Here is a 25,494-nt window from a genome sequence, read left to right on the forward strand (position 1 = left end):
TCAAAACCACATTCAAAAAGTTTATTAACCCTTCAGGTGTTTCACAGGAATTTTTGGAATGTTTAAATAAAAATGAACATTTAACTTTTTTTCACACAAAATTTAATTCAGCTCCAATTTGTTTTATTTTACCAAGGGTAACAGGAGAAAATGGACCCCAAAAGATGTTATACAATTTGTCCTGAGTACGCTGATACCCCATATGTGGGGGTAAACCACTTTTTGGGCGCATGGGAGAGCTCGGAAGGGAAGGAGCGCCGTTTGACTTTTCACTGCAAAATTGACAGGAATTGAGATGGGACGCCATGTTGCGTTTGGAGAGCCACTGATGTGCCTAAACATTGAAACCCCCCACAAGTGACACCATTTTGGAAAGTAGACCCCCTAAGGAACTTATCTAGATGTGTGGTGAGCACTTTGACCCACCAAGTGCTTCACAGAAGTTTATAATGCAGGACCGTAAAAATAAAAAATCATATTTTTTCACAAAAATGATCTTTTCGCCCCCAATTTTTTATTTTCCCAAGGGTAAGAGAAGAAATTGGACCACAAAAGTTGTTGTGCAATTTGTCCTGAGTACGCTGATACCCCATATGTGGGGGTAAACCACTGTTTGGGCGCATGGGAGAGCTCGGAAGGGAAGGAGCGCCGTTTGACTTTTCACTGCAAAATTGACAGGAATTGAGATGGGACGCCATGTTGCGTTTGGAGAGCCACTGATGTGCCTAAACATTGAAACCCCCCCACAAGTGACACCATTTTGGAAAGTAGACCCCCTAAGGAACTTATCTAGATGTGTGGTGAGCACTTTGACCCACCAAGTGCTTCACAGAAGTTTATAATGCAGAGCCGTAAAAATAAAACACAAATTTTTTCCCACAAAAATTATATTTTAGCCCCCAGTTTTGTATTTTCCCGAGGGTAACAGGAGAAATTGGACCCAAAAAGTTGTTGTCCAATTTGTCCTGAGTACGCTGATACCCCATATGTGGGGGGGGAACCACCGTTTAAGCGCATGGGAGGGCTCGGAAGGGATGGAGCGCCATTTTGAATGCAGACTTAGATGGAATGGTCTGCAGGCGTCACATTGCGTTTGCAGAGCCCCTAATGTTCCTAAACAGTAGAAACCCCCCACAAGTGACCCAATATTGGAAACTAGACCCCCCAAGGAACTTATCTAGTTGTGTTGTGAGAACTTTGAACCCCCAAGTGTTTCACTACAGTTTATAACGCAAAGCCGTAAAAATAAAAAAATAAAAAATTTCCCCCCAAAATTATTTTTTAGCCCCCAGTTTTGTATTTTCCCAATGGTAACAGGAGAAATTGGACCCCAAAAGTTGTTGTCCAATTTGTCTTGAGTACGCTGATACCCCATATGTGGGGGGGAACCACCGTTTGGGCGCATGGGAGGGCTCGGAAGGGAAGGAGCGCCATTTGGAATGCAGACTTAGATGGAATGGTCTGCAGGCGTCACATTGCGTTTCCTGAGCCCCTAATGTACCTAAACAGTAGAAACCCCCCACAAGTGACACCATTTTGGAAAGTAGACCCCCTAAGGAACTCATCTAGATGTGTTGTGAGAGCTTTGAACCCCCTAGTGTTTCACTACAGTTTATAACGCAGAGCCATGCAAATAAAAAATATTTTTTTTCCACAAAAATTATTTTTTAGCCCCAGTTTTGTATTTTCCCAAGGGTAACAGGAGAAATTGGACCCCAAAAGTTGTTCTCCAATGTGTTCCGAGTACGCTGATACCCCATATGTTGGGGTAAACCCCTGTTTGGGCGCACGGGAGAGCTTGGAAGGGAAGGAGCACTGTTTTACTTTTTCAACGCAGAATTGGCTGGAATTGAAATGGGACGCCATGTCACGTTTGGAGAGCCCCTGATGTGCCTAAACAGTGGAAACCCCCCAATTATAACTGAAACCCTAATCCACACACACCCCTAATCCTAATCCCAACGGTAACCCTTAACCACACCTCTAACCCAGACACACCCCTAACCCTAATCCCAACCCTATTCCCAACCGTAAATGTAATCCAAACCCTAACCCTAACTTTAGCCCCAACCCTAACCCTAAATGTAGCCCTAGCCCTAACCATAGCCCTAACCCTAGCTCTAACCCTAACCCTAACCCTAACCCTAGCCCTAACCCTAACCCTAGCCCTAACCCTAACGGGAAAATGGAAATAAATACATTTTTTAAATTTTTTTAATTTTTCCCTAACTAAGGCTACGTTCACATTAGCGTTCTGCGCCGCAGCGTCGCCGCATGCGTCATGCGCCCCTATATTTAACATGGGGGCGCATGGACATGCGTTGCACTTGCGTTTTGCGACGCATGCGTCACTGCGGCGCACGCGTCATGGCGCAGAGGACGCAGCAAGTTGCATTTTTTGTGCGTACAAAATCAAGCAAAAAAAGGACGCATGCGTCGCAAAACGCAGCGTTGTGCATGCGTTGTGCATGCGGTGTTCCTGCGTTGTGTGTTGCGTCGCTGACGCTGCGGCGCACAACGCAAATGTGAACGTAGCCTAAGCGGGTGATGAAGGGGGGTTTGATTTACTTTTATAGCGGGTTATTTAGCGGATTTTTATGATTGGCAGCCGTCACACACTGAAAGACGCTTTTTATTGCAAAAAATATTTTTTGCGTTACCACATTTTGAGAGCTATAATTTTTCCATATTTGAGTCCACAGAGTCATGTGAGGTCTTGTTTTTTGCGGGACGAGTTGACGTTTTTATTGGTAACATGTTCGGGCACGGGAGATTTTATTATCGCTTTTTATTCCAATTTTTGTGAGGCAGAATGACCAAAAACCAGCTATTCATTAATTTCTTTTGGGGGAGGCGTTTATACCGTTCCGCGTTTGGTGAAATTGATAAAGCAGTTTTATTCTTCGGGTCAGTACGATTACAGCGATATCTCATTTGCATCATTTTTTTATGTTTTGGCGCTTTTATACGATAGAAAAAATAATTATTTTGGCATCGCTTTATTCTGAGGACTATAACTTTTTTATTTTTTCGCTGATGATGGTGTATGGTGCCTCGTTTTTTGCGGGACAAGATGACGTTTTCAGCGGTACCATGGTTATTTTTATCTGTCTTTTTGATCGCGTGTTATTCCACTTTTTGATTGGCGGTATGAGAATAAAGCGTTGTTTTTTGCCTCGGTTTTTTTTTTTTTTTTTTACGGTGTTCACTGAAGGGGTTAACTAGTTATGTAGTTTTATAGGTGGGGTCGTTACGGACGCGGCGATACTAAATATGTGTACTTTTATTGTTTGATGTTTTTTTTTTATTTAGATAGAGAAATGTATTTATGGGAATAATTTTTTTTATTTATTTATTTAGGAATTTTTTTTTTATTTTTTTTTTTACACATGTGGACATTTTTTTTTTACTTTGTCCCAGGGGGGACATCACAGATCATTGATCTGGCAGTGTGCACAGCACTCTGCCAGATCTGCTATCTGCTGTGCAGGGCTGCAGGCTTACCAAGTGTCTGCACTGAGCAGACACTCGGTAAGCCACCTCCTTCCCTGCAGGACCCGGATGCCGCGGCCATCTTGGATCCGGGACCTGCAGCGAGGAAGGAGGTAGGAGACCCTCGGAGCAACGCGATCACATCGCGTTGCTCCGGGGGTCTCAGGGAAGCACGCAGGGAGCCCCCTCCCTGCGCAATGCTTCCCTATACCGCCGGTACACCGCGATCATGTTTGATCGCGGTGTGCCGGGGGTTAATGTGCCGGGGGCGGTCCGTGACCGCTCCTGGCACATAGTGCCGGATGTCAGCTGCGATAGTCAGCTGACACCCGGCCGCGATCGGCCGCGCTCCCCCCGTGAGCGCGGCCGATCGTGCTGGACGTACTATTCCGTCCTTGGGAAGTAGGGCCCACCCCACATGGACGGAATAGTACGTCCAATGACAGAAAGGGGTTAATTTTTCACACAAACATTTTACTTTAGACCCAATTTTTTTTATTTTCACAAGGGTAACAGGAGAAAATGGACCTCAAATATTGTTGTGCAATTTCTCCTGAATGCGCAGATATTCCATTTCATGGTGAAAACCACTGTTTGGTTGCACGAAAGGACTTGGAAAGAAAGGAGTGACTGTTTGGAGCAGACTTTGATGGGATGATCTGCATGCACCATGCCGCGTATGGAGTGCCCCTGATGTACCTAAACAGTGACATATGACCACATTTTGGAAACTGTATCCTGTCAAGGAATTTATCTACAGCAGAGGTGGGCAATTAAAGGGAACCTGTCACCCCCAAAATCGAAGGTGAGCTAAGCCCACCGGCATCAGGGGCTTATCTTCAGCATTCTGGAATGCTGTAGATAAGCCCCCGATGTATCCTAAAAGATGAGAAAGAGAGGTTAGATTATACTCACCCAGGGCCAGCCCCGGTCCGGTTCTGGTCCGATGGGCGTCGCGGTCCGCTCCGGGGCCTCCCATCTTCTTACGATGACGTTCTCTTCTTGTCTTCACGCTGCGGCTCCGGCGCAGGCGTACTTTATCTGCCCTGTTGAGAGCAGAGCAAAGTACTGCAGTGCGCAGGCGCCGGGCCTCTCTGACCTTTCCCGATGCCTGCGCACTGCAGTACTTTGCTCTGCCCTCAACAGGACAGACAAAGTACGCCTGCGCCGGAGCGTGAAGACAAGAAGAGGACGTCATCCTAAGAAGATGGGAGGCCCCGGACAGCGAAGCCCATTGGATCGGACAGCAGCGGGACCCCCCCAGGTGAGTATAATCTAACCTCTTTTTCTCGTCTTTCAGGTTACATCGGGGGCTTATCTACAGCATTCCAGAATGGAGGGGTGACAGGTTCCCTTTAATTTTCCTGAGGGGCCACATAAAAAACCGTGACTGTTGTGGAGGGGCGAACCAATAGGCTGAAATGAATTTCACTCAATATTAATATTGATATCACTTAATATTGAGCAGAATTAAGTATGCCGACACCACCTATATATCATATGAACCCGAGTATAGCCCCTTCTGTGTATCGTAAGAGCCCCACACAGCCTCCCCCTATATGTGGCATGAGACCCACACAGCTTCCTCCTATATGCAGCATGAGCCCCACACAGCCTTCCCCTATATCCGGCATGAGCCCCACACAGCCTCCCTATATACTGGATGAGCCCCACACAGCTTCCCCCATATGCGGCATGAGCCCCACACAGCCTCCCTATATACTGCATGAGCCCCACACAGCCTCCCCCATATGCGGCATGAGCCCCACACAGCCTCCCACTATATGCAGCATGAGCCCCACACAGCCTCTCCCTATATGCGGCATTAGCCACACACAGCCTCCCCTATATGCGGCATGAGCCTCACAGAGCCTCCCCATATACTTCATGAGCCCCACACAGTCTCCTTATATACTGTATGAGGCCCCCATAGCCTCCCCATGTGCAGCATGACATCCCCATAGCCTCCTTATGTGATGCATGTCACCTCCATAGCATCGCCATGTGCAGCATGACACCCCCATAGCCTCCCCATGCCCACCCAAGCATCCCATAAATATGAAGGAAAAAAAAATTAGAAGAACACCACACTTACCTCGGACCCGTTCCCCAGTGCTCTGCTTCTGTTCCTTTCTCCGGTGTGCTGACTCTCCGCAGTTTCACATGCTGATTGGTGGAGAAAGTGGCCAGGGGCCCCTACTCCACCAATGCAGTCAGCGTAGATGGAGATAACGAGCGGCCACTGTTTTCAGCCCCTTGGCTGTCTCGGGCCGCACTTTGCCCAGGTTAGATCTAGAGGCATAGTTATAGTAATAATTAGAATGCTTTTGGCTTTCCAGATGTATGAATTTATAAATTGTATGAATTTATAATGTGGTGGTATATGCAAGTTGTGCGGAGTACATCAGATTATAAAAGTATTGTGTCATCAGGGTAAAAAGACATTTTATGAATTTTCATTAAGAATTGCTTCAAAGCATACCACATGTCCACAAAGGCCAGGTTTCTCAGGGCAGGTTTCACAATGGTAAATGTAGTCTTTTCGGAATCCCCTCTTCGAGCTTACACCACAGATCGCAATAAGGCTTGACTCACATTTATCCTGCACTCAGCGCTTGCACCAGGGTTTTAGTGTAAATCTCTGAAATGTGTGATACAGACAGAACCCCCAGCAGAATATTCCCTATAATGAGGCAGATGGAGATAGATACTGGACACCACCTGAATTATGAACCAGCGGTGTCAGTCTTTTTAGGTGTGCACAAAAGAGTGGTCCACCACAGTTGTGTGCACCTCTGAGGAGGACATCGCTGAACAGAAGGAGACGGAGTCCAGAGTAACTCTGTTGCCTCATTATTGTGAGTTGATCTGTTGGGGGTTTCATCTGAATAACTTCTTCAGAGATTTAGATGGAAACCCAAAACAAGTGCTCAGTGTAGATCGCAGGATCAATGTGATCCAAAACGTTGTGTAAAATGTTTCCAACAAAACCTTCAAATTAATGAACAAAAAAAAGCAAGTCTCCACTCAAGTCAGTCATCCTTCAGTGGAACTATAGGGGGCTTACACGTTACTTATAGTACAAAGGCATTGGAAAAGGGCTATGGATCCTAGTGCACGCCCCCCTCCCCCCCAAAAATGCAGCAAATTCTGCAAATGGAAAATACCCTCTCCCTTCTGAGCCCCAGTGTGCCCAAGCCACATTTAGCATCCACGTTTGCCATTTCTGTAGCTATGAGAGGCCGCTTAATTTACAGGAGAGTGTCTCCAGAAGCATAAGTATGGGTACTACATACTGGGCATTACAATGGCAGATTTACAATTTTCACTGCTGCTTGTTTCTGGCAAACATCTATGGAGTCAAAATAGTCACTGCTACTATACATAAATTCCCAAAGGAATATAATTTCCAAAATGGGGTCACTTGTGTGGGGTATACTGCTCTCCAGCACTTAGACGCCGGTGTTACGATTTACAAAATCATAAAATAGTTTGCGGACCTATCTACTATATAATTGTCTAAGGGTCACTTCCGTCTGTCTGTCCTTCTGTCTTTCTGTCACGGATATTCATTGGTCGCGGCCTCTGTCTGTCATGGAATCCAAGTCGCTGATTGGTCTCGGCAGCTGCCTGTCATGGCTGCCGCGACCAATCAGCGACGGGCACAGTCCGATTAGTCACTCCCCTACTCCCCTGCAGTCACTGCCCGGCGCCCGCTCCATAATCCCCTTCCCCTCCAGTCACCGCTCACACAGGGTTAATGGCAGCGGTAACGGGCCGCGGTGTAACGCACTCCATTACCGCTGCTATTAACCCTGTGTGTCCACAACTATTTACTATTGACGCTGCCTATGCCTATAGTAAAAATATGTCATGTTAAAAATAATAATAATAATAATTAAAAAAAACTGCTATACTCACCATTTCGCCGCCTTTCACGCTCCTAGCGACGCTACGGTGACCGCTGCATACAAGCGGCAGGTTCCGGTCCCAGGATGGTATGCCAGAAGGACCTTCCATGACGTCACGGTCATGTGACCGCGACGTGATCACAGGCCCTGCCAGAAGGACCTTCCATGACATCGCTGTCACAAGACCGTGACGTCATGGAAGGTCCTTCTGGCATACCATCCTGGGACCGGAAGCTGCCGCCTGCGGTCGTCACGGTCATGTGACCGCGACGTCATCACAGGTCCTGCGCGAGAAGGACCTGCCATGACGTCACGGTCATGTGACCGCGACGTCATCACACCCTGGGACTGGAAGCTGACGCCTGCACCGCGCACAGGGCCAGGACTTCAACGGGCCTTCAGAGGGTGAGTGTATGTTTATTTATTATTTTAACTCTGTATACTACGTGGCTCTGTGCTGTATACCCCTTCGCTGTGCAATATACTACGTGGCTAGGCAATACACTACATGGCTGGGCAATATACTACGTGGCTGGGCAATATACTACGTGGCTCTGTGCTGTATACTCCTTCGCTGTGCAATATACTACGTGGTGGGCAATATACTACGTGGCTGGGCAATATACTACGTGGCTGGGCAATATACTATGCGGCTGGCCAATATACTACGTGGCTCTGTGCTGTATACTACGTGGCTCTGTGCTGTATACTACGTCACTGGGCAACATACTACGTCACTGTGCAATATACTACGTCACTGGGCAATATACTACGTCACTGGGCAATATACTACGTGGCTGGGCAATATACTACGTCACTGGGCAATATACTACGTCACTGGGCAATATACTACGTGTTGTGAATTAGACTTTTTTGGCTCCCTCTTGTGGTCACTAGTGATATGACTCTGGGATTGTCTTTCCTCAGTTTGGCACCCATCTGGGTCGTTAGTCCAGGGGTGTTGCTATATAAACTCCCTGGATTCTCAGTCCAGTGCCTGGCATTGTTGTAATCAGTTTCTTTCTGTTTGCTCCTGTCTGCTGGTCCTGGATCTTGCAAAATTAAGCTAAGTCTTGCTTCCTTGTTTTTTGGTTATTTGCATTGCTATTATTTTTTGTCCAGCTTGTACTATAAATGTGATTCCTGATTCTGCTGGAAGCTCTAGGGGGCTGGTGTTCTCCCCCCGGGCCGTTAGACGGTTCGGGGGTTCTTGAATATCCAGAGTGGAAATTTTGATAGGGTTTTTGCTGACCGTATAAGTCATCTTACTATATTCTGCTATTAGTCAGTGGGCCTCTCTTTGCTAAATATCTAGTTCATTCTTACGTTTGTCTTTTCTCCTTACCTCACCGTTATTATTTGTTGGGGGCTTGTATCCAACTTTTGGGGTCTTTTCTCTGGAGGCAAGAAAGGTCTATCTTTTCCCTTCTAGGGTTAGTTAGTTCACCGGCTGGCGCGAGACGTCTAGAACCAACGTAGGCACGTTCCCCGGCTGCTGCTATTTGTGGTGCTAAGATTAGATATATGGTCAGCCCAGTTACCATTGCCCTATGAGCTGTTTTTTTGTGTTTGCAGACTTGGTATGTATTTTTGAGACCCTCTGCCATTGGGGTCATAACAACTACGTAACTGGGCAATATACTACGTCGCTGGGCAATATACTACGTGGGCTGTGCAATATACTACATGGGCTGTGCAATATACTACGTGAACATGCATATTCTAGAACACCCGTGATGCGTTAAAATTGGGCCACTATATATATATATATATATATATACACATTTATTGTACAGAGCAAAAGGTTGGATGCACCTTCTCATTTAAAGATTGTTCTGCATTTTCATGACTATGAAAATTGTAAATTCACACTGAAGGCATCAAAACTTAGAATTAACACATGTGGAATTATATACTTAACAAAAAGTGTGAAACAACTGAAAATATCTATCTATATAATCGTCTTAGGGGTACTTCCGTCTGTCTGTCTGTTACGGAAATCCCGCGTCGCTGATCCGCGACAGGCTTAGTCCGGCCGCGAATTGGCCCCTCCCTACTCTCCTCCAGTCAGTGCCCCCATCCCTACTCCCCTCCAGTGAGTGGCAGTGTGTCACCCCATCCAGGACCAACTTTTTACTATTGATGCTGCCTATGCAGCATCAATAGTAAAAAGATATAATGTTAAAAATAAATAAATATAATGTGCTATTCTCACCTTCCGCCGTCCACCGATGCTGCCAACAGCTTCCGTTCCCAGTGATGCATTGCGAAATTACCCAGATGACTTTGCGGTCTCGAAACGGAAGCTGGCGGCAGCATCGCACGCATCGGGACAGCTTCAGTGGACGCCGGAGGGTGAGTATATAACTATTTTTTATTTTATTTTTTTTAACAGGGATATGGTGCCCACACTGCTATATACTACGTGGGCTGTGTTATATATTAAGTGGGCCGTGTTATATACTGTGTGGGCTGTGTTATATACTACGTGGGCGGTGTTATATACTACGTGGGCTGTGCTATATACTGCCTGGCTGCTATATACTACGTGGGCAGTATTATATACTGCATGGGCTGTGTTATATACTACGTGGCCTGTTTTATATACTGCGTGGGCTGTGCTATATATTACGTGGGCTGTGTTATATACTACGTCGCTGCTATATACTATGTGCCTGCTATATACTACGTGGCTGTGCTATATACTACGTGGCTGTGCTATATACTACGTGGCTGTGCTATATACTACGTGGCTGTGCTATATACTACGTGGCTGTGCTATATACTACGTGGCTGTGCTATATACTACGTGGCTGTGCTATATACTACGTGGCTGTGCTATATACTACGTGGCTGTGCTATATACTACGTGGCTGTGCTATATACTACGTGGCTGTCTGTGTTATATACTACGTGCCTGTGCTAAGCGCGATGTACATACATATATATTCTAGAATGCCCGATGCGTTAGAATAGGGCCACCATCTAGTGTCTTATATTCTAAGTTCTTCAAAGTAGCCACCTTTTGCTTTGATGACTGCTTTGCACAAGGAAAAAAATGGCGTGGGCTCTGGCGCAATTTTTTTGCGTCAGAGGGGGAAAGCCGACGGTCAGGCGCCTTAAATTTGAAGCATGGGAAGGGTGTAATACCCATGGATCTACCCAGTCTATGAATATCAGCCCGCAGCTGTCTACGCAGCCTTTACTGGCTATTAAAATAAGGGGACCCCTCCAAAAAAAATGACGTGGGGTTCCCCTATATTTTATAGCTTGAAAGGCTACGCAGACAGCTGCTGGCTGATATTCATAGCCTAGAGAGGGGCCATGGATATTTGCCAACCCCCCCCTCCAGCTACAAATACCAGCCCCAGCCACCCCAGAAATGGTGCATCTGTGACATTAAGCCCGGTTAATAATGGAGTGGCGTCACTAAGACGCCTATCGATTACTAATCCTATAGTAATGAAATAGTTTAAAAAAAGAGACACAACCAGAAAAAAAGTGTTTTAATATTCTTAAATTCACCATACTTACAAACACGCCTAATTCCTGAGACTCCCTTGATCGCCTGCAAAAAATTAAAAATAATAAACCATATACTCCCTTTCCGCTGTAGTCCAATTAATAACGAATGTCCAACGATGATTTTCCCTATAGAACAGTGACATCGGGTGATGTGACTGCTCTATAGTGCCTCCAGTGACGCACTGACAAGAGACAATGGCTCCTGCAGTGCATCACTGAAGAGGTTACCTGAGTTCAGGCTCTCACTTTATGGCAAAACGGCGTGGGAATTTTCCCACACAGCAGTGCCGCAAGTGAGAGTATGAACTATACGCACAGCGGCGGAGGGATACAGTGCGGAAGGATACCTTCTGTCATTGTATCACCGGAGCCACTGGAGAGCGGTCGCATCAGCTGATGTGGCAGCTCTCCATGGGAGATCGTCGTGGGACACTCGTATTAATTGGATTACGGAGGATCAAGGAGTATATTGTTGGTTTATTATTTTAATATTTTTTACAGGTGATGAATGGCTTCGGGATCAAGGTGATTGGTGAGTATGTAATCTATGTTGTATGTACTGTATGTTGTATGTACTGTGTGTTGTTTGTACTGTAAGTACTGTATGTTGTATGTACTGTATGGTGTATGTACTGTAAGTTGTATGTACTATGTACTTACTGTATGTTGTATGTATGCACTGTATATGTGGGTTTTTTTTCGTTTTTTTTTTTTACATTCAACACATTAGCCGGATGATGGGACTACTAATGTCCCATCATTGGCTAATGTGTCAATCACTGTCACGGTAGCAGGCATAGAAGGATAGGACTTGTAGTCCCATCGGATGATGCCTGCACACATACACACACAGCACCGCAGACCCCAGGACAACCACGGACACCCCCGGCAGACACCCGCATACCAACGGGATTTGTATCCCCCGCCAAACCTCAGCCGGTGGGCGGCTCAGCATCAAGTCATGGCACTGCCGCCAACACTTGGGACCGAAGTTTGCGGCTGCATGTATTTTTATGCAGTCGCACGCTCCGGTTCCGAGTGCCGGGACTTGATGCACGAATTTCTTGCAGTGAACTCGCAAGTGTGACCCCAGCCTAAGAGTTCAAATCCCTACAAATAGTGTTCAAATGTAGGCTAGAAGTCCCAAAGAACACGGGTGACTACCGTTTATAATTTGAATGTCCTGGGTAAAAGGTAGTGACAGCATTGAAAACACTGTCAGAAAACATGGAGGAGCTTGTTAAGCATTTGATTCAAGTGCAGAGCAGATGGCTCTCATGATAGCAGCTGTCCTGGCCAAAAAAACAGCAGTTTCCGGCTGCCACAATTAAGTTATCCATGCAAGAAGAGTAGTACAGGAAGCCTTGCAGAAAATGTTTCTAGAGGACAACAAAGAGGCTTTCCTGACTGCCTTTGTGAGAGGGGCAGACAGGGAGAGCCTGCCCCCAGGGCATTAAGCATAGGTCTTAGCTCCATACATTACTGGTGAACCACAGAAAGCTTACTACAAGATGCCAAGGAGTATAGAAAGCTGAATGCGTAGAGCATGGCATGTATGGGCATATCCCAGTCAGGGCGCAGCCTCTGGCACTACCAAATGGACAATCTGCTCTGGTCCCAGATGTTTGACCTGTTACACATGGTGGAAAAATGGATACATCCTGAGACCCAATCTCGTCTCACTACCTTAATCAGAGCAAAGCCGAGTTGCGCTGGGAGATCCCCATAATGCAGATGAATTCATGAACCTCTAGGAAAGATAGATGGTTGTTGAGACTCCTTGAGCTATCAAGCCAACCAATAACAAGTTTTCCAAAAATGGCTAAACCTAATGATCTGTTGTGTCGTGAGACCAAAGTGAAGGCAAAAAAGCACCTCCACAACACCCAAGAGGGTATGCCTAGTGATGAGAGAGTATACTCGTTGCTCTGGTTTTCCCGAGCACGCTCGGGTGGTCTCCACATGCTTGGAGATTTCGTTTTTGCTGACGCAGCTGCATGATTTGCGGCTGCTAGACAGCTTGAATACATGTGGGAATTCCCTAGCAACCAGGCAACCCCCACATGTACTCAGACTGTCTAGCAGCCGTAAATCATGCAGCTGCGTGGACAAAAACTGAACCTCCGAGCACTAACAAATACTCGGAGACCACCCAAGCATGCTCGGGAAAACCCAAGCAACCAGTATACTCGCTCATCACTAGGTATAATCTGTCAGTTAGATGGACAATTTAACTCTGAGGATCAGGTACTTGTGTTAGTGCCCACAGTGGAGTGCAGGTTCCTTACCCAATGGCAGGTACCCTATAGGGTAGTGGAAAAGGTGTGAGAGGTTAACTATAAAGTACACTAACCAGGGAAAAGGAAGCCTTTTCCAATATATTATGGTACCCTGCTAACCCTGGAAGGATAGAGACCCGCCTGAAACCCTTTGCTTGTTGATGTGTTCAGAAGCCAACATTGTAGGTGGCAAAGTGGCAGAAACTTTTCTGCCTTCTTAAAAATCAGCAAGGCTGAAACTACATACCCAAAAATAGGGTCAGGGTCTTGAAGTTACTAGGAGACTCTCGTGTCATGAAGCATGAGCCTCACCTTTCGGTTAGCAGGAATTTGCTTGGTAAAGTACACATGACCGTATAGATTGTAAGCTAGCGAGCAGGCCTCCCTCCCCCACTCCTTCAACTGTTGAAGTGTTACATTGTTTGTACATGTGCCTGCTTAATTGTAAAAGATATTCATCATCCTGATTAAAACAATACCTGTGGTGAAGAAATCAGTTTTGCAGATTTTGTGTGATTAGGGTGGGACTGTGGGTGAGGGTACTGTCACACAGTGCAATTTTGATCGCTACAACGGCACGATTCGTGACGTTCCAGCGATGCATTTACGATATCGCTGTGTCTGACACGCTACTGCGATCCGGATCCCCGCTGAGAATCGTACGTCGTAGCAGATCGTTTGAAACTTTCTTTCGTCGTCTAGTGTCCCGCTGTGGCGGCATGATTGCATTGTGTGACACAGGTTGTATACGATGTGCGCACAGTAACCAACGGCTTCTACATCGCAAATACGTCATGAAATTATCGCTCCAGCGCCGTGTATTGCAACGTGTGACCGCAGTATACGACGCTGGAGCGATACTTATACGACGCTGCAACGTCACGAATCGTGCCGTCGTAGCGATGAAAATGGCACTGTGTGACGGTACCCTAAGTCTTCGGCTCTGCCACGGCCCCTCAGCTGCTCTTGTTGTCTTTATCGTTCTCCTGGTTTAAACTTCGCAGACCTAGCAGGGGGCGGAGTTTGTGCATATTGATATCCCGGCAGTTTTAAGGAAAATGACAACATGTGCACAGATTGAGATCTTGGCTCCTCATTGAGCCAAGATCTAAATCTGCACATGCGTCTCCACCAGCAACCAAATGTTACTGTAGGATCAAAATTCTCATTATACCCCTGGTTGGAATCCTCAAGAGTGTAGTTTCCAAAATGTGGTCACTTGTTGGGGCTTCTGCTATTTAGGCACCTTAGGGGCCCTGAAAATCCAACATGGTGTCCGCAATCTCTTGGCCAATTTTTGTTGCTGCTAAAGCATTAACCCCTCTAACATTTTAACAAAATGAAATGAAATAATGAAAAATTATGCAGACATAAATTAGACTTATGGGAAATGTTATTTATTAAGTATTTTGCACAGCATGACTAACTGGTTTAACCCCTTTACCCCCAAGGTGTTTTGCACGTTAATGACCAGGCCACTTTTTACAATATTGACCACTGTCACTTTGAGGCAATAACTCTGGAACGCTTCAACGGATAAAAAACAATTTTTCACAAGGGTAACAGGAAAAAAATGGACCTCAAAATGTGTTGTGCAATTTCTCCCAAGCATGCAGATATCCCCATATGTGGGAAAAGCCACTGTTTGGGCGCATATCAGAGCTCGGAAGGCTAGGAGCGCCATTTGACTTTTTGAATGCAAAATTTGCTGAAACAAATAGTGGAAGCCATTTTGCGTTTGGAGAGCCCCTGATGAAACTAAACAGTGGAAATCGCCTGCAAGTGACATTTTGGAAACTAGACTACCTCAGGAAACTTATCTAGAATTGTGGTGAGCATCTTGAACCCCCAGGTGCTTCACAGAAGTTTCTAACATTGAGCCGTGAAAAGAATAAAAAAAAATATACATATATTTTCCCCACAAAAACATTATTTTATCTCAATTTTTTTTTATTTTCACAAGGGTAACAGGAGAAATTGCACCATACAATTTGTTGTGCAATTTTTCCTGAGTACGCCGATAACCCATATGTGGGGGAATACTACCTTTGAGGCACAGTGCAAAGCTCAGAATGGAAGACACGCCATATTGGAGTTCAGCTTTTGCTGTAATGGTTTGAGGGTGCCATGTCACATTGGAAGATCCCCTGAGGTGCCAAAACACAAATACCCCATATGTGAACTTATTTTACAATGAATTCATCTAGGGGTGCACTGATCACATTGACATAACATTTTTTCCTGAGTGTGCCAATACCCTACATGTAAATTGGGAAATATTTTTCAAGCACGGTGGAAAGCTCAGAAGGGAAGGAGTGTGATACTATAGTGCAGATTTTACTGTTACGGTTTGCGGGTACCATGACCCACTGGGAGAGCTCATGAGTTGCCAGAACAGCAGAAATCCCCATAAGTGACCCCATTTTACAAACTACGCCTCTCAATGAATTCATCTATGGGTGCAGTGATCATACTAACATCACAGGTGGGTCACAGAATTGTATACCTTTGAGCAGTAAAGAAAAAATAACTACATTTTTAATCACCAAAATGTTGTTTTAGCCCCAGATTTTACATTTTCAAACAAGAAGTGGGTAAAAATGGCACCATAATTTGTCCCACAATTTCTACTGAACGTGGCAATACCCCATATGTGGCTGTACAGTAGTGCTTAGCCATAAGGAGAGACTTGGGAGGGAAAGAGCGCCATTTGATCCTTGAGCGCATATTTTCCTAGAATAGTTTGCAGACTCCATATTCCTAGCCTCTAAGTGCTAGAAGAGCACAATCCCTGCTTCAAGTGACCTCATTTTGGAAATGATGCCCTTTTGGGAATTTATCTACAGATGTAGTGACGACTTTGACCAATGGGTGTTTTCCAGAAACAAGCAGCAATGAATGTTGCCAAGTCAAAATTGCAAACTGCTGTTGTAGTCACCAGTATGTTATGTCCAACTCATGCTTATGGAGACACGCATCTTTAAGTCAAGCAAGCTCTCATTGCTTCAGAAATACCAAATGTGACGCTATATGTGGTTTAAGTACACTGTGGGGCTAGGAAGGGAGGGGGCATTTGGAGTTCGGAGAGCAGAATTTACTGAATTTCTTTTGACGGGTTATTGAGCCATTTCGCTTTTCCAGAGCCTTTGTGTTACTAGTAACATAGGCCCCTATAATTCCGTTAACAGGTAACATACCTGAGTGAGGACTTGCTTTTTGTGTGATTTGAGTTGGAGCTTTTATTGGTGTTAGCAGCTGGTTAATCAGCGTGATGTCCACAACGAGCAACAGAGAATGTTCATTTATTAAGAACTAAGAACATTCAGCATACAACATGAGAACAGGATCAATCTGGTTTCTGAGAGAGACATCTGCAGTGACTTTCAGTTTCAGTTCCACACACAAGAATGTGCTCACAGGGAAGGGGGAGGAGGAACATCCTGTCTGTAAATGAGGACTCCTTTTTTTTTTTTTTTAACTTTGTTGACATGTGAAAAATATGCATGCAGATATATAAATCACATCATATTAAACAAACAATAGTTGTTGCAATACATACAGATCAATATGCATTAGGCCAACACCCCCACTCAACAACTACTTATTCTGTCAGTCCCATAGTGGTTCTCAATTCTTGGAACCTAGGTCGTGGCAATGGCTTGGTCAAAATATCAGCTAACATTTTATCAGTTTCACAATAAACAAACTGAATTACGCCACGATCTATCAAATCACGTAGATGATGACATCTGACGTCGATGTGCTTAGTTCTAGCACTGATCTTTTCACTGCATGCAAGTTTAATGCATCCTTGATTGTCCTCATATATCACCGTTGGCTGAGTTAACGGTTTACCAAGATCTTCCATCAGTTGTCTTAGCCAAATGATCTCCTGACTTGCATAGGCTGCGGATACATACTCAGCTTCTGTAGATGACAAAGCAACAGACACTTGCTTTCTACTAGACCAGGAGATTGAACTTTCTCCAAGTTTAAATACGTATCCGCTTGTGGATTTACGATCTTGCGAATCACCAGCCCAATCTGAGTCAACATAGCCGGTGAGTTTTAGATCTCCTGCTGCAGATATTTTTAAATTTACACCTTGTGTTCCTTTTAAATATTGGAGAACTCTTAACCGCATTCCAGTCCTTTTGGCGCGGTTCCTCCACATATCTGCACAATATTCCAACTGCTGTTGTAATATCCGGTCGAGTCATAGTTGATATATATAGAAGTGCCCCCACTGCCTGTCGATATTTCTCATTGTTAGGCAACAGGTCACTTTCTTCCAGTTTCAGGTAGGATGATTCCATTGGCGTTGATACACCTTTGGCCTCTGTCATTCCGAACTGATCCAGAATTGAATTAATCTTTGCACTTTGATTTAAAAGAAAACTTCCATCTTCCTCTCTCTGGATGTGGATTCCTAGATAATATGTCACATTTCCTAGGTCTTTCGTTTCAAAATGCTGGTTCAAAATTTTAGTAATTTTCTCAATTTCAGCTTCTTCTTGATGAACTACAATTACATCGTCCACATATAAGAGAATATACATCCATTTTCCATCTGTATATCTTGTGTACAGGCATGGATCCGCTTGACCTCTTTTAAATCCTTCTTCTAACAAGACTTTGTTCATTTTAGTATTCCATGCTCTCGCCGATTGCTTAAGACCATAAAGAGATTTTTGTAGTTTGCAAACAAGATTCTGTTCACCTTCCTTTATATAGCCTTCAGGTTGAGTCATGTATAAGTCCTCCTCAATGTCACCATTTAAAAATGCAGTTTTGATATCCAAATGTCTGACAAACATCCTTTGTACTGCAGCTACCGCCAACAATGCTCTAAATGTTGTCTGCTTAGCGACCGGGGAAAACGTAGCATCATAGTCTTCGCCATATTTTTGAGAATATCCTTTTGCGACCAACCTCACTTTAAATCTGTGGACTTTACCTTCACAATCATATTTGGTTTTAAATACCCACTTGCACTTAATTGCCTTTTTACCTTGTGGTAACTCAGTGAGTTTCCAAGTTTGAAGTTGATGAAGCGAGTTAATTTCTTCATTCGCGGCATTGATCCACTTTGTTCTTTCATGGGCGGGTAGTTTCTGCATTTCATCCCATGACTGTGGCTCTGACTCAGGCAGTGTCTTCACAACGTAGGATAAACGTTTAGCTGGAATTCCTTTGTTTGATCTTGACGACTGTCTGATTTCAGGTTCACTTAGGCCTTTTGTTGTTCCTTCAGTGGTTGAAGAGTCCAGCCAGACTTCTACATTCTTTTCTTCATTGTCTTTTAATTGTGACTGAGATTGTTCTTGTTGCTTCATCTGGACTACTGGCATAATGTCATAAAACTTGGGGGACACGAAGTTTTCATCAAACACTACATCTTTACTTATTGTGACCTTGTTTGTCTCTGGGTGTAAAATTCTATAACCTTTCTGGGTTTCACTGTAGCCTACCAGGATGCCTTCCTTGGCATGAGATTCCCACTTAGTTCGTTTTTCTTTGGGAACATGTGCAATTGCTTTACTTCCGAAAATCCTTATGTGTTGTAGTTTTGGTTTTGTACCATTCCATTGCTCAAATGGAGTTTTCTCTGTCGCTTTACTTGGTAGTCTGTTCTGAAGATAACAAGCCGTCATAATAGCTTCGCCCCAATACTGTAGGCAAATTTGCATCAAATAACATACTCCTTGCGCTTTCACAGAGTGTCCGGTTTCTTCTTTCTGCTACACCATTTTGCTCATTGTTGTATGGTACAGTAGTTTGAAATATGATTCCATTTTTCTTTAAAATGCTCTGTGTTTCATTACTTGTATACTCAGTTCCATTATCTGCACGTAAAATTTTTGGCATTCTTCCAAACTTGTTATGTACTTCAGCTAGATATATTCCAAGTTTCTCTGGAACTTCATTTTTGCTGTGAAGTAAATAGACAACTGTACATCTTGAATTGTCATCAATAAATGTAAGAAAATATCTCTTCTTTCTAGGTGTCTGAGTACGCATTGGACCACAGATATCCGTGTGTACTAAATCTAGGGGTTGTTCTGTTCTTGTAGTACTTTTCTTAGGAAAGGCCTTTCTGGACATTTTCCCTTTGATACAGCTGGAACACCTCATTGTCTGATTACATGAATCAATTGTAATATTGTCAGCTAATTGTTCTTGAAATAACTTTCTTATTGCTTCTGGGTCTCTATGCGCAAGCCGCCTGTGCCATACATGAATACAGTTCTTGTGCAGTTCTTGCTTAGCTGTGCATGCACACTCTTTACATTTCAACTGATACAGTTCATCTCTGATTTTTCCTTTTGCTAATGTGTGACCCTCTTTTGAGATGATGCAGCTATCTTCCTTAAATGTAACTTCATTACCCTGTTTTGTGAGCTTTTTCACAGATAACAGATTACTTTCAAGACTAGGCACATATAGTACATCTTTTACATGAATCCTTCTACTTTGTGTTGCAGAGATGTTACAATCAATATAACCGTCTCCTATGCCTTCTGAGTTCATGCACTGTTGTGTATCCGCTTTTTGGGCTCCCCTGGTGGTTGCTGGTGGTACTGGTGACTTGTTTGCACTTTGCTGCTTCTGTTCACCTGCTTCCATCAGTGTTTGGGAGTTTCCTATTTAGCCTTGCTCTCCAGTCATTTCCTTGCCGGTCATCATTGTAACCAGAGCCTTCGGTTGCATGTTCCTGCTACTAGTCTGCTGATCAGCTAAGTGGACTTTGTCCTTTTGTTTTGTACCTTTTGTCCAGTTTGCAGTTTTTGTAATTCTCTGTAGCTGGAAGCTCTTGCGGGCTGAAATTGCCACTCCTGTGTCATGAGTTGACACAGGAGTCTTAAAGTAATTTCAGGATGGTTTTTGAAAGGGTTTTCAGTTGACCGTGAAGTCCTCTTTTGTATCCTTCTGCTATCTAGAAAGTGGACCTCTCTTTGCTAAATCTACTTTCATACTGTGTATGTCTTTTCCTCTTAATTCACCGTTATTACATGTGGGGGGCTGCTATCATCTTTTGGGGTATTTCCCTAGAGGTAAGCCAGGTCTGTTTCTTCCTCTACCAGGCGTAGTTAGTCCTCCGGCTGGCGCGTGGCATATAGGAAGCCGTAGGTATGCTCCCTGGCTACTGTTAGTTGTGTGGTAGATTTAGCTCACGGTCAACTCGAGTTTCCATCACCCGAGAGCTCGTTCGTTACTTATATGTTTCTTACGTTCCCTTGCCATTGGGAACCATGACAATGCACTGACCATTCGCCATTATCACTTTCTCTGACTTACTTTGGTTAAGTTTAGTAAAGAAGTCTCTGTCATTGGTCATGTGACTGGTTGCACCAGAATCTATACACCACGCATGCTTTGACTTAAATGCATTGACTGATGTGAATGCAGCTTCAGTATTCACTGAATCATTGCTTTCAGATACAGCACTCTTAACTCTCTGTTGACTGTTTTGCTTTTTCAGCTGATTCATTTTAGCTTTCCAGACTCTGCATTCAGCCTTTAAATGACCTGGCTTCTTGCATACAAAACATTCACGTGTCTCTTTAGGGTGGATTCTGCTGGTGGGCACATCATGTGTTTGTAAAGCAGTTTCCTTGTTACATGTTTTGCTGCTCACATTTTCAGCTTTTCTCTTATATTCATCTACAAGCTTTCCTCTGACGTACTCCAATGTAAGCTCATCATCTGGGCGTGCATCTAATGCTGTTACAAGCGTATCATAGCTTTCTGGGAGACCACTAAGTAATAGTGCTGCTACATGGAAGTCCTTCATATCTTCCCCAATGCCCCGCAGGCGCTCTACAGTCTCTAGAGTATTTCTAATGTAGTCCTGCATGTCCTGGTCATTGTGCAGCTTAGACTGGTACAGCCTTCTCATTAGATAGAGTTTATTACTTACATTTATTCTCTCATGTACTTTCTGCAGCTGCTCCCACATTTCCTTTGCAGATTCACACTTGCACACATGCACAATCTGATCATCCTCTATACTGAGTGATATGGTTCTCTGTGCTTTCTGATCCATTTCTAGCCATTCCTGTGGTACTGGGTCAGGCTTAGGGTCCTGAGTGTATTTCCACATACCTTCTCTTATCAGCAGCATCTTCACCTTGAATTTCCAGGATTGGTAGTTCTGGTTATTCGGGCTTGGCACTGTAAACTTTGTTGAGTTGCTGCTGGCGGCCATTTTACTTCTTCTCAGTTTGCTGTTGTCTTTCTATCTCTGTGCTCTGCAGGTTTGGGATTGCCTTGACTTCTGGGCCCATAACCTGTTAGCAGCGGGTTAATCAGCGTGATGTCCACAACGAGCAACAGAGAATGTTCATTTATTAAGAACTAAGAACATTCAGCATACAACATGAGAACAGGATCAATCTGGTTTCTGAGAGAGAGATCTGCAGTGACTTTCAGTTTCAGTTCCACACATAAGAATGTGCTCACAGGGAAGGGGAAGGAGGAACATCCTGTCTGTAAATGAGGACTCCTTTTTTTTTTTTTTTTTTTTAACTTTGTTGACATGTGAACAATATGCATGCAGATATATAAATCACATCATATTAAACAAACAATAGTTGTTGCAATACATACAGATCAATATGCATTAGGCCAACAATTGGGAACATTTTACATAATGTTTGGGATCACGTTTATCTGGCGCTCTACACTGAACACTTTGGGGTTTCCATCTAAATCTCTGAGTGACGTGACAGCTGAAATCCTGAGAGATCAATTCACTATAATGAGGCAGCAGAGTTACTCTGGATTCCGTCTGGCCTCTGTTCAGCGGTGTCTTTTTCAGAAGTGCACAAAACTGTGGCTGACAGCACTTTTATGCAATCCTAAAAAGATGGACACTGCCAGATCACAGGTGCTATGGCTTCCACAGTTCCTCCATCTGCCTCATTATAGGGAATCCTCAGATGGGGTTCCATCTTAATCACATATTTCAGGGATTAAAACGGAAACCCTGGTGTAAGCCCTCAATGCAGAGCACAGAATTGGGAGGCAGAATTAAGAAATCAACAGCAGGTGAAGAATTGTGTTTTTTTTTTTTTTTTTTTATTTAAACATTGTTCCTTGTGTGGTCTAAGTGATATGGTGACTTTATTCTTCGGGAAAGTGCAATTACAGCAATAAATTTTTTTTTATGTTTGGCTGCTGTCACACGCTAAAAAAAAATCACTTTGTTGCCACATTTTGAGAGCTATACTTTTACCATATTTCGGCCCACAGAGTCATTTGAGGGCTTGTTTTTGGCGGGATGAGTAGACGTTTTTATTGGTACCATCTTCAGACACATGACTTATCTTTTTTAATCGCTTTCTATTCCGATTTTTGGGAGGCAGAATGAACAAAAACCAGCAATTCGTTAATTGTTTTTTTGGAGTTCCTTTTATGTCGTCTCTCGTGTGGTAAAATTGATAAGGCAGCTTTATTCTTCAAGCCAGTACAATTACATTGATACCCCAAGTACCGTAATTTTCGGACCATGAGACGCAGCTATGTTTTATCGGAGAAAATAAAAAAAAAAAATTGAATCAAAAAGTGTGGTCAATTCTGTATTTCATATCTCCTACCCTGATATATATGGACCCCTCATCCCCATCCTGGTATGCATGGACCCCTCATCCCTATCCTGGCATGCGTTGCTCCCTCATCCTTATCCTGGTATGCATGGCCCCTCTCATCCCAATACTAGTGTGCATGGCCCCGAACTTCCCTATCCTGGTATGCAGGACCCCCCACCCCGTACAAGTATGCATGGCCCCTTCAGAAAAACATTTAAAAAAAATAAAAATTTATACTTGCCTTCCTTCCCTCCCTCGAAGCGTCTTGTTCCAGTGCCAGCATCCCTATGATAATGCAAACTGTCAGTGCTGCACTGACAAAGTTGCTGATCATGCTCTGAGCATGATCAAGCAACTTTGCTAGCTCTGGTGACCCGGGTTCACCATGGCAACGATCGGGACCCAGCGATGACTGATCCAAGGCAGAAGGGCTTTATTCCCTCTGCCTGCTCCTGAAATGCTGCAATTGAGTTCCATCGCAGCATTTAAGGTGTTTAAGTGCCCGGAGTCAGTTGTCAGAATCAGCTGAAACCCAGTGGCGATGGCGTGTGCACAAAATCACCGGGACGTTTCCATACGTCCCAGGGAAGTATGGATACATTTCGGGTGGTAAAGTGGTTAAAGATTGAACGTTTGAAAAGTGCGATTTTTCTTCATATTTGTTGCCAAAAATTGCAATATATTTTCACAAATAAACACAAGTCATATCGAACAAATTTAGTATCCAATCCCAGAATCACTCAGATATATTAAGGCACTCCAGTGTTATTACTCCATAAAGTGACACAGTTCAGATTTCTAAAATTTGGCCTGGTCATTAAAGTCAAAATAGCTTGGTTACTAAAAGGTTAAAATGGGGTCATGTCAGGTTTCTGTTGGAGTTTTCATTACAGAAGCTGCGAAGCTCCTAACATTACGCCAGCCTAAAGTCATAAAATACCTATTGCCATGAAGAAGGGTTCCCCATTTGAAGTGAAATTCCCTGCAGGTCTCCACGATTATTATAGCATCACTCATAGTTCCATTAATCGTATAATTGCTAGCTGCGCTACATTGTGAAGTTTCCACTTGTACCTTTTTCAGTTGTGTGTCCATATAGGATACAGTTGGATGGTTAGCTTGCTCTTGAGGCACTCTTTGTTTCGTTGTGTTATTAAAACTGTAACTGGAAGACAGACAATTGTTATTTTCGTAATTACCAATTAGTGCAATCAGATGATTTGATAACTGCCATAGAATGATTATTCTACAGTACATCGTTGGATGTCCCTTGAGTCAGCACGGTTAACCCATCCTTATACTTCTAGTGGTCTATGGGCAACAGGTACTCTTCCAATACAAATTTTAAAGAACTCTCATTTTACCTTTCAATTCAAACTCTAAGTCACTCTCACCCATGCCGAGTCCATTTCACGTTTAGAGCATAGATCATTTCAATGATGGAAAGACAACTACTTAGTCTACATAATTTCTGCTCAAACGCCTTTGTTTTACCACTGGAAACCCTTAAAGACAAATGTTCTCTCCCACTTCAAGAAACTTTTCATATACTCCAAAATTCATCACTTTAATGGAACCCTTCCCAGACCACTTCAAAATCCTAGCCCATCTTAATGTTAATTGATGTGTAAAAATGAATTCTCAATCAGTCATTTCATTACTTTGCTCAATATTTAACTCTCAGTACTCTCAAATAAAAATAGCGATATCAGAGAAATGGGAGAGTGATACGGCTCATGCAGTGTCAGAACAATTCCATTATTTCTTTGTCATTATTCATAGGCAGTCACTAGAGATGAGAATATCGATTTGCGGTACTCTCGTCCAGTGTCCAAGTTAGTAGTACCTGGCAGCTAGATGGGAAGCAGTTAAATCTATTATCTTCCAGTGTCCCTGGCATGGCCTTTGATTTGTCACGGCTGGCGCGATGTTATCTGTTTGTCAGTCACGTCATACAAATGAGGTTGTGCCAGTCCAAGCTAATCAAAAGCTGCACCAGGGATGTCAAAAGGTAAGAGGTTCATGGGCCTCTCGTCTATTCGCCAGGTACCAATGACTTGGCCAGAGTCCCGCAATTTGATCCGCTCAACGCTAGCACTCAAATGTCCCTGATATAAACTCTAGTTACAATGAATTTACTATGTTCCTAAGCTACTTTACAGAATATACTGAAACGTTTCAGAAATTGCAACTCTGTGGGTGACACTTGGCATATATGGTGAACTTGTCAGTTCGAAAAACAAACTAAGCTTTGGAGTTGAGTCCTTGACATGATTAATAATATGCTCAATATACCGCTCCAACTACTGTCAATTGTCATGCTTCTGAGTGACAAAGCCAAAGGAATTAATGAAACCCACTGATTTGATAAATTGTGCACTATGACAGTATAGATTCAGGTGCAAATCAGCTTCTCTCCTTTTTGACCATTAAAATAATAATTACCGTAACTTTATTATCTATGAATGGACTTAAGCAATTAAAACAGGACAGCAGAAAAAAAAACCCATAACCAGCTCATTCAATATGGTTCTGATAATCCAGGAGCATGGAAATAACTAAGCTTGTATGTCCATAGGAACAGAGAAAAGGAGGATTCCAGTTCCCAGTAAAAACCTGACTATTAGGGTAGGTGCACACCGTCAGTAAAAGCTGCAGGTTGGACGCTCACTATGCATATACAGACGCCCGTAGATC

At 43.8% G+C, this 25,494-nt stretch overlaps 1 protein-coding gene across 2 annotated transcripts in view; it reads right to left on the minus strand.

Annotated features, from left to right (window-relative positions):
* LOC143804767 (protein Mis18-alpha-like) overlaps positions 1 to 25,494 on the minus strand; it is an 83,381-nt gene that overhangs the window by 5,619 nt on the left and 52,268 nt on the right. The window contains exon 4 of one of the 2 annotated variants that reach the window (XM_077283166.1): positions 23,872 to 23,962. In XM_077283166.1, the coding sequence (XP_077139281.1) occupies positions 23,872 to 23,962 (91 nt within the window). Of the gene's footprint in view, positions 1 to 23,737; positions 23,963 to 25,494 lie in introns of both variants that reach the window. The other variant, XM_077283164.1, reaches the window with a different exon arrangement.

This window comes from Ranitomeya variabilis, chromosome 2 (genome assembly GCF_051348905.1).
Source record: "Ranitomeya variabilis isolate aRanVar5 chromosome 2, aRanVar5.hap1, whole genome shotgun sequence".
Taxonomy (NCBI): Eukaryota; Metazoa; Chordata; class Amphibia; order Anura; family Dendrobatidae; genus Ranitomeya; species Ranitomeya variabilis.